The sequence below is a fragment of the Anomaloglossus baeobatrachus genome, chromosome 8 (assembly GCF_048569485.1).
Source record: "Anomaloglossus baeobatrachus isolate aAnoBae1 chromosome 8, aAnoBae1.hap1, whole genome shotgun sequence".
Lineage (NCBI taxonomy): Eukaryota > Metazoa > Chordata > Amphibia > Anura > Aromobatidae > Anomaloglossus > Anomaloglossus baeobatrachus.
Window position 1 is genome coordinate 34,782,374 of NC_134360.1, and position 10,581 is coordinate 34,792,954.

At 48.5% G+C, this 10,581-nt stretch overlaps 1 protein-coding gene across 1 annotated transcript in view; it reads right to left on the bottom strand.

The window, feature by feature from the left end:
* Positions 1-8,711, bottom strand: part of LHFPL4 (LHFPL tetraspan subfamily member 4) — a 128,909-nt gene extending 120,198 nt beyond the window's left edge. The window contains exon 1 of the mRNA XM_075321432.1: positions 7,858-8,711. Within this exon, the coding sequence (XP_075177547.1) occupies positions 7,858-8,263 (406 nt within the window). The 5' untranslated portion in view covers positions 8,264-8,711. The remainder of the gene's footprint in view (positions 1-7,857) is intronic.
* Positions 8,712-10,581: the final 1,870 nt, after the last annotated feature.

Below are 10,581 nucleotides of genomic sequence, written 5' to 3' on the forward strand. Positions count from 1 at the left end.
ATAAGGGGGGCCTATCCAGCTCCAAAGCAGGTGGAATTTTGCATTTTTATGAACCCTTGGGTTGCAATGGGCCCAAATATTGTTCTTACACAGGAGCCCAATAGATAAGGGGGCCATATCCAGCTCCAAAGCAGGTGTAATTTTGCATTTAGATGAGCCTTTGGGTTGCAAGGGGCCCAAATATTGTTCTTGCACAGAAGCTCAATAGATAAGGGGGGCCTATCCAGCTCCAAAGCAGGTGGAATTTTGCATTTTTATTAACCCTTGGGTTGCAAAGGGCCCAAATATTGTTCTTGCACAGGGACCTTTTCTGTCTGTGTCCACCAGTTCTCATTAGGGTTCCACTTTATGAACCAAAGCAATACGATTCTCCCTTACTTTCACACATATGGAGGTCATTTCAATGGGGCCATCCAGGGGCGGCCATATTATTGGTGCATCTTGGGGCCCAAGAGGTTGGGGGGCCCTTTTCTACTTCCAAAAATAGGTGGTATTGTGAATTTTGATGAGCTCTTGGACTGAAAAGGGGCCCATATACCGTCCTTGCACAGGGGCCCTATACTGTCTCGGTCGGCCAGTGGTACACTACAGTGGTCATAACATCTGATCGCCGGTGGTAAGAGTCACCGGACCAGTGGGGGTCGGCTGATTGTCTCTTTAAATGGGTTTTGTTATGCAATAAAGCTTTAATCCAAGTTGGCAGAACCATTGCCAAAATATAACCTACTGTTCCGACACCCGCCAATGAAGAAGACGTGTCCCATGCTATTCTGAAAAGCCAATCGGGATACGTCAGATCAGGTGCGCATCCATATGAGACGGAGCATGTCGTACGTAGGATCTTCTGCTTTATTTATAGCCGGAGTGACCTCATTTTTCAGTGGAGAGATTCCCTGTTACGGCTCTTTCCGAAACTGCAATGTTTACACTCGATTCTAATGCAATCAGGAGATTACGTAAAACCACTGTGGGTGTATTTGCCAACGATTAGCTCGGCAATGGTGGACAGGAAGATTGCTGTCCTAGCCCTGTGTGTATATAGCTGTGAGTGCTGTCAGGAGGCACCAAAATATTTGCATGTTAGGCTGATGTAATGCATTGATGATGTATGGTCCCTAGGTAAGCGCCATCTTGACAGCTACCATATACACACACCCGTAGACGACCCTTGAACTAATAGAGGGGGGAATCCAGATCTATTAGCCAAATTTGCATCCAGCATAGTACGACTCTCTGAAGACTGCTGAAACCAGTGGACCCTCACTGGTTCTAATGGGAAGGAAAAAGCATTTAAATTGGGATTTCCCTAGTGGTGTTGTCTGATTATGTCTTACTGGGACCAGAGGTAGGGTCGGTGCAGGCACATGATGGCTGAGGGGAGCAGAGGTAGGGTTGGTGCAGGCACATGATGGCTGAGGGGAGCAGAGGTAGGGTCGGTGCAGGCACATGATGGCTGAGGGGAGCAGAGGTAGGGTCGGTGCAGGCACATGATGGCTGAGGGGAGCAGAGGTAGGGTCAGTGCAGGCACATGATGGCTGAGCGGAGCAGAGGTAGGGTCTGTGCAGGCACATGATGGCTGAGGGGAGCAGAGGTAGGGTCAGTGCAGGCACATGATGGCTGAGTGGAGCAGAGGTAGGGTCTGTGCAGGCACATGATGGCTGAGCGGAGCAGAGGTAGGGTCTGTGCAGGCACATGATGGCTGAGCAGAGCAGAGGTAGGGTCTGTGCAGGCACATGATGGCTGAGGGGAGCCGAGGTACGGTCGGTGTAGGCACATGATGGCTGAGGGGAGCAGAGGTAGGGTCAGTGCAGGCACATGATGGCTGAAGGGAGCAGACGTAGGGTGGAGCAGGCACATGATGGCTGAGGGGAGCAGAGGTAGGGTCAGTGCAGGCACATGATGGCTGAAGGGAGCAGAGGTAGGGTGGAGCAGGGACATGATGGCTGAGGGGAGCAAAAGTAGGGTCGGTGCAGGCACATAATGGCTGAGGGGAGCAGAGGTAGGGTCAGTGCAGGCACATGACGGCTGAGGGGAGCAGAGGTAGGGTCAGTGCAGGCACATGACGGCTGAGGGGAGCAGAGGTAGGGTCGGTGCAGGCACATGACGGCTGAGGGGAGCAGAGGTAGGGTCGGTGCAGGCACATGATGGCTGAGGGAGCAAAGGTAGGGTCGGTGCAGGCATATGATGGATGATGGGAGCAGAGGTAGGGTCGGTGCAGGCACATGATGGCTGAGGGGAGCAGAGGTATGGTCAGTGCAGGCACATGATGGCTGAGGGAAGCAGAGGTAGGATCGGTGCAGGCACATGATGGCTGAGGGGAGCCGAGGTAGGGTCGGTGCGGGCACATGATGGATGATGGGAGCAGAGGTAGGGTTGGTGCAGGCACATGATGGATGATGGGAGCAGAGGTAGGGTTGGTGCAGGCACATGATGGCTGAGGGGAGCAGAGGTATGGTCAGTGCAGGCACATGATGGCTGAGGGGAGCAGAGGTAGGATCGGTGGAGGCACATGATGGCTGACGGGAGCAGAGGTAGGGTTGGTGCAAGCACATGATGGCTGAGGGGAGCAGAGGTAGGGTCGTGCAGGCACATGATGGCTGAGGGGAGCAGAGGTAGGGTCGGTGCAGGCACATTATGACTGGAGGGGGGCAGAAGTAGTGTCTGTGCAGGCACATGATGGCTGAGGGGAGCAGAGGTAGGGTCGGTGCAGGCAAATGATGGCTGAGGGAAGCAGAGGTAGGGTCAGTGCAGCCACATGATGGCTGAAGGGAGCAGAGGTAGGGTCGATGCAGGCAAATGATGGCTGAGGGAAGCAGAGGTAGGGTCGGTGCAGGCACATGATGGCTGAGCGGAGCAGAGGTAGGCTCGGTGCAGGCACATGATGGCTAAGCGGAGCAGAGGTAGGGTCTGTGCAGGCACATGATGGCTGAAGGGAGCAGAGGTAGGGTCGGTGCAGCCACATGATGGCTGAAGGGAGCAGAGGTAGGGTCAGTGCAGGTAGATGATGGCTGAGGGAAGCAGAGGTAGGGTCGGTGCAGGCACATGATGGCTGAGCGGAGCAGAGGTAGGCTCGGTGCAGGCACATGATGGCTAAGCGGAGCAGAGGTAGGGTCTGTGCAGGCACATGATGGCTGAGGGTGCAGAGGTAGGGTCAGTGCAGGCACATGATGGCTGAGGGGAGCAGAGGTAGGGTGTGTGCAGGCACATGATGGCTGAGGGGAGCCGAGGTAGGGTCGGTGCAGGCACATGATGGATGATGGGAGCAGAGGTAGGGTTGGTGCAGGCACATGATGGATGATGGGAGCAGAGGTAGGGTTGGTGCAGGCACATGATGGATGATGGGAGCAGAGGTAGGGTTGGTGCAAGCACATGATGGCTGAGGGGAGCAGAGGTAGGGTCGGTGCATGCACATGATGGCTGAGAGGAGCAGAGGTAGGGTCGTGCAGGCACATGATGGCTGAGGGGAGCAGAGGTAGGGTCGGTGCAGGCACATTATGACTGAGGGGGGCAGAAGTAGGGTCTGTGCAGGCACATGATGGCTGAGGGGAGCAGAGGTAGGGTCGATGCAGGCAAATGATGGCTGAGGGAAGCAGAGGTAGGGTCGGTGCAGGCACATGATGGCTGAAGGGAGCAGAGGTAGGGTGTGTGCAGGCACATGATGGCTGAGCGGAGCAGAGGTAGGGTCGGTGCAGGCACATGATGGCTGAGCGGAGCAGAGGTAGGGTCTGTGCAGGCACATGATGGCTAACGGAGCAGAGGTAGGGTCGGTGCAGCCACATGATGGCTGAAGGGAGCAGAGGTAGGGTCAGTGCAGGCAGATGATGGCTGAGGGAAGAAGAGGTAGGGTCGGTGCAGGCACATGATGGCTGAGCGGAGCAGAGGTAGGCTCGGTGCAGGCACATGATGGCTAAGCGGAGCAGAGGTAGGGTCTGTGCAGGCACATGATGGCTGAGGGTGCAGAGGTAGGGTCAGTGCAGGCACATGATGGCTGAGGGGAGCAGAGGTAGGGTGTGTGCAGGCACATGATGGCTGAGGGGAGCAGAGGTAGGGTCGGTGCAGGCATCTGATGGCTGTGGGGGGCAGAGGTAGGGTCTGTGCATTACTGGGCACTTTTCTGGATAATTAACCTTTGGCTACCCAAAATAAATATCCACATTCACTGCATTATATGGAGACCATAATGTCACAGTCTTCTTTGTGCCAAAGCACTTTGCAAAAGCATCATCACCCTATGCAGTAAAGATGTTCATTACTCCAATGCTACATTAAATATGCATGTACTTATATATGCTCCAAATGAGTCAATAAGGCACTCGAAGGCTGTATACAAAAAATATTCATGGTGTATAGATTATGAGTATCCATTGTATGCACCGGTGGGCACATATACAAGAGGAATATATAGACCCTTTGCTGCCCAATTGCTCATCATAATGCACAATTCCACCTGCGTTGGAGGTAATAGTGGCCCCCTGAGCTATAGGGTCCCTGTGCAGCTGTACAGGTTGCACCAATGATATGTCCGCCCCTGATTGTGTGTGAGCCAATTGCCACTTTGTAAACAGCAGCTCTCTTAACATTTTCATGTATATTCCTATCACTCTTTACAGCAGGGAGGACTCATCTCAATATGGGGTGAACTTTTGGAATTTGGTGACCATTAGAACAAAACAATAACTTGAATTGACAATGTCCACAAGAGCAATGTATCCTTTTGTTCAGTCTTCACTGCACTTCTGGAATTCTATTGATATGATACAATGTTCCTCTCCTGCTCAGGTAATACAGTGAACCCTAGCTGGAGAAAACTGGGATTTCCCTTTCAAAACCAAGGACTTTCGGGGTTTTTTCTGCATTGCTAGGCAACCCTGCGAGTTAAGGATTTTTACAAAACGAAGAAAGAAAAAAAAAATCAAGGGAATTTAATAGCAACTTGTCAACTTTGGCATATTTGGTAATTAATGCTAAGACAGGAATGCGGTAAATCAATTTACATGGGAAACGTGAAATAGTAAGATGTCATTAATGGGTTCCTTCCGTCATTTATCACTCTGTAGTCCGTAATACCTTGCATTGCATTTACATTACAGTGCACCTTTCATTTTTTTTTTCTCCATCTGACTTTATATGACTAATGGCTGTTTCCAGTCACAAGAAGGGGCTTCTCTGGGACTCTGCACCTTGTCTATATACCAAACCTCCTATAATGAAAGCCATCCATCAGCCGCAATGCATTCAACCTGTAGCCAAATGACTCTTTGTAGACTCAACTTCAGAGATAGAGGCTTGCACTTACAAGCAATAAATAGTATTAGTGCTTGTAAAACTGGCCAAAAAGGATTATGTGACCGTTTAGCTGCCAGGCATTGTTGCATTTTCTTAAACCCACCACTAACAACCCCAGTCTTGCCCTTTAAATCAGCTGTATGCGGGTGCATCATTCAATGCTGCAGAAGAAAAGAATGGGAAAGTAGATGATGCTAACACTATTTAGGGTGGACACATCATTGGTGCAATAAGGCACCCTAAGGGTACGGGGACCCCTTACTATCTCCAACGCAAATGGAATTGGGCATTTTGATGAACTTTTGGGCTGCAAAGGGACCATATATTGTTCTTACATAGGGGCCTTTTGCAGCCAACATAGAAGTGGTACTATGACTAGTTTGTCATCAAATCCCCCAATGGGTTCACTTCACTGTTTAGTAAAAACCAACATGATTGCTCATGAAATAAGGCAATAAAAGCTTTACACTTGATGACTATTACCAACACCATGAAATATCCTATTGATTAATCATTGATAACTAGAGACTTTATACCTGTAGGTGCCCATTGAGAAGAATTAACGTACTCAGGAGCAGCACTCATAGCACCATAAACAAAGGGTAAAAACCATCATGATTGCTCATGAAATAAGGCAATAAAACTTTGCAATTGATGACTATTACCAACACCATGAATGAATGTATTGAGGAATCAATAATGACTAGAAAATACTTTGTACCTGCAAGTGCATAGGAAGTAAAATTAACCAACTCAGGAGCAGCACTCATAGCATCATAGACAAAGGGTACAATGAATATAGCAATTGATTAGATTCAGGACAAGTGCTTTCCTATTACCTGCAGGTGACTATGGAGAAGAATTAACCAACTCAGGTGCAGCGCTCATAGCATCATAAACACAGGGTGCAATGAATATAGCAATTGGTTAGATTTAGGAAAAGGGCTTTCCTAGTACCTGCAGGTGACTATGGAGAAGATTTAACCAACTCAGGCGCAGCGCTCATAGCATCATAAACACAGGGTGCAATGAATATAGCAATTCATTAGATTTAGGAGAAGGGCTTTCCTATTGAAGAATGTACTAAGGAGATCCTGAATGTAATCTTATCACATGTTCACCTTTGAAAACTAGAGAAGACTTTATACCTGCATGTGCCTATGGAGAAGAATTAACCAACTCAGGAGCAGCACTCAAAGCATCATAGACAAAGGGTACAATGAATATAGCAATTGATTAGATTCAGGACAAGTGCTTTCCTATTACCTGCAGGTGATTATGGAGAAGAATTAACCAACTCAGGAGCAGCGCTCATAGCATCATAAACACAGGGTAAAATGACTTTAGCAATTGATTAGATTTAGGGGAAGGGCTTTCCTATTGATGATGTACTAAGGAGATCCTGGATGTGATGTTATCACCTGTTCACCTTTATTTATAAATAAATAAAAATAAATAAGTAAATAACTTGAAGCCAGGGTCATTGGTGTCATGCCATTTCCATTGAACCCATAGTCCCATTGATAACCAAGGAGGTCCTATCCCTGATCCATAGGGGATGTGTACTATACCTGATCAAAAGGGGATATGTCCTATACCTGATCCATAGGGGATGTGTACTATACCTGATCCATAGAGTATATGTCCTATACCTGATCCATAGGGGATGTGTACTATACCTGATCCATAGGGAATGTGTCCTATACCTGATCCATAGGGTATATGTCCTATCCCTGATCCATAGGGTATATGTCCTATCCCTGATCCATAGGGTATATGTCCTATCCCTGATCTATAGGGTATATGTCCTATACCTGATCCATAGGGTATATGTCCTATCCCTGATCTATAGGGTATATGTCCTATACCTGATCCATAGGGTATATGTCCTATCCCTGATCCATAGGGTATATGTCCAATCCCTGATCCATAGGGGATGTGTACTATCCCTGATCCATAGGGTATATGTCCTATCCCTGATCCATAGGGTATATGTCCTATCCCTGATCCATAGGGTATATGTCCTATCCCTGATCCATAGGGTATATGTTATCCCTGATCCATAGGGTATATGTCCTATCCCTGATCCATAGGGGATGTGTACTATCCCTGATCCATAGGGTATATGTCCTATCACTGATCCATAGGGTATATGTCCTATCACTGATCCATAGGGGATGTGTCCTATACCTGATCCATAGGGGATGTGTCCTATACCTGATCCATAGGGGATGTGTCCTATCCCTGATCCATAGGGTATATGTCCTATCCCTGATCCATAGGGTATATGTCCTATTCCTCATCCATAGGGGATGTGTACTATCCCTGATCCATAGGGTATATGTCCTATCCCTGATCCATAGGGGATGTGTCCTATACCTGATCCATAGGGGATGTGTCCTATACCTGATCTATAGGGGATGTGTCCTATACCTGATCCATAGGGTATATGTCCTATCCCTGATCCATAGGGTATATGTCCTATCCCTGATCCATAGGGTATATGTCCTATCCCTGATCCATAGGGGATGTGTCCTATCCCTGATCCATAGGGGATGTGTCCCCCCTTACCTGCAAACAGCTGCATCCAGGCGCAGATCTTGTACACAGTGGCCGTGTTGCAGAAGAAGAAGAGGGCAAAGCAGGTGATGCAGCCCAGGATCAGCACCATGGACAGCAGCACAAAAAACGCAGCTGCCTTGAAAGCTTCTGAAGGAATGGTGCTGAAATCCGTGAAGGATCCCCGGCAGGTAAACTCTCTGTTGCCTGCTCCATTGCCTACACAGTAGTGGAAAAGCCCAAAGTAGCCAGGCTTAGGTGTATTGACACTGTCCCCTATCCAGTAGGGTTGTATGAAGACCACCACATTGATGATGGCAAAGCAGATGGTGAAAATGGCCCATAGGACGCCTATGGCTCTGGAGTTCCTCATGTAATTGTCATGGTAGAGCTTGGAGGCTTCTTGGGAAGGGAGCATCTTGGCAGGAGATCTCTGGACACAAAAACCCTATGACAAGTGGCTGTGCAGACTGCCCATGCAACCATGCGGTTTGCTGGGATGCAGGATTCCAGCACTAGACTCCTGGAGAGGATGGAGGCAGAGGTACCCGGCTAATCAGACATAGCACAGTCCCTGGGAGCAACATTTGCCTCTGAAGCCAAATGACAGATGCCCTGGGTAGCAGAGCCTGAGAGAAGCAGAGCGATGCTGAGTGATGTCCCAGACCCTGGCCATCTGTGGAGGAGAAAATAGCAGTGTCAATGCAACGGCAGAGACTTGGCTGACTTCATCCCTCCCTGCAGCTGCTGGGACTCCATCTTTGCTGTGCTTCCTTCTGCTGCCTGCTGCGCGCTCCCGAGCCTGTGCGCGCTCCCGCTATAATGCAGATTTGGGCAGAAGAAAAAGGGGGACTATTTCTCAGGCAAAGCTCTGATCTCATCTGTTTTCTGATCAAATCACTGGCACAATAATAGGAATGCAAGTAGTAGCAAGCATTGCATTCACAGAGCATAGCAGCAAGCATTGCCTTCACAGAGCATAGCAGCAAGCATTGCCTTCACAGAGCATAGCAGCAAGCATTGCATTCACAGAGCATAGTAGCAAGCATTGCCTTCACAGAGCATAGTAGCAAGCATTGCCTTTACAGAGCATAGTAGCAAGCATTGTATTCACAGAGCATAGTAGCAAGCATTGCATTCACAGAGCATAGCAGCAAGCATTGCCTTCACAGAGCATAGTAGCAAGCAAGCATTGCCTTCACAGAGCATAGTAGCAAGCATTGCATTCACAGAGCATAGCAGCAAGCATTGCCTTCACAGAGCATAGTAGCAAGCATTGCCTTCACAGAGCATAGTAGCAAGCATTGCCTTCACAGAGCATAGTAGCAAGCATTGCCTTCACAGAGCATAGTAGCAAGCATTGCATTCACAGAGCATAGCAGCAAGCATTGCCTTCACAGAGCATAGTAGCAAGCAAGCATTGCCTTCACAGAGCATAGTAGCAAGCATTGCCTTCACAGAGCATAGTAGCAAGCATTGCATTCACAGAGCATAGTAGCAAGCATTGCCTTCACAGAGCATAGTAGCAAGCATTGCCTTCACAGAGCATAGTAGCAAGCATTGCCTTCACAGAGCATAGTAGCAAGCATTGCCTTCACAGAGCATAGTAGCAAGCATTGCATTCACAAAGCATAGTAGCAAGCATTGCATTCACAGAGCATAGTAGCAAGCATTGCCTTCACAGAGCATAGTAGCAAGCATTGCCTTCACAGAGCATAGTAGCAAGCATTGCATTCACAGAGCATAGTAGCAAGCATTGTATTCACAGAGCATAGCAGCAAGCATTGCCTTCACAGAGCATAGTAGCAAGCATTGCCTTCACAGAGCATAGTAGCAAGCATTGCATTCACAGAGCATAGTAGCAAGCATTGCCTTCACAGAGCATAGCAGCAAAAGCATTGCATTCACAGAGCATAGCAGCAAGCATTGCCTTCACAGAGCATAGTAGCAAGCATTGCCTTCACAGAGCATAGTAGCAAGCATTGCCTTCACAGAGCATAGTAGCAAGCATTGCATTCACAGAGCATGGCAGCAAGCATTGCCTTCACAGAGCATAGTAGCAAGCATTGCCTTCACAGAGCATAGTAGCAAGCATTGCCTTCACAGAGCATAGTAGCAAGCATTGCCTTCACAGAGCATAGTAGCAAGCATTGCCTTCACAGAGCATAGTAGCAAGCATTGCCTTCACAGAGCATAGTAGCAAGCATTGCCTTCACAGAGCATAGTAGCAAGCATTGCCTTCACAGAGCATAGTAGCAAGCATTGCCTTCACAGAGCATAGTAGCAAGCATTGCCTTCACAGAGCATAGTAGCAAGCATTGCCTTCACAGAGCATAGTAGCAAGCATTGCATTCGCAGAGCATAGTAGCAAGCATTGCCTTCACAGAGCATAGTAGCAAGCATTGCATTCACAGAGCATGGCAGCAAGCATTGCCTTCACAGAGCATAGTAGCAAGCATTGCATTCACAGAGCATAGCAGCAAGCATTGCCTTCACAGAGCATAGTAGCAAGCATTGCCTTCACAGAGCATAGTAGCAAGCATTGCCTTCACAGAGCATAGTAGCAAGCATTGCATTCACAGAGCATAGTAGCAAGCATTGCCTTCACAGAGCATAGTAGCAAGCATTGCCTTCACAGAGCATAGTAGCAAGCATTGCCTTCACAGAGCATAGTAGCAAGCATTGCCTTCACAGAGCATAGTAGCAAGCATTGCCTTCACAGAGCATAGTAGCAAG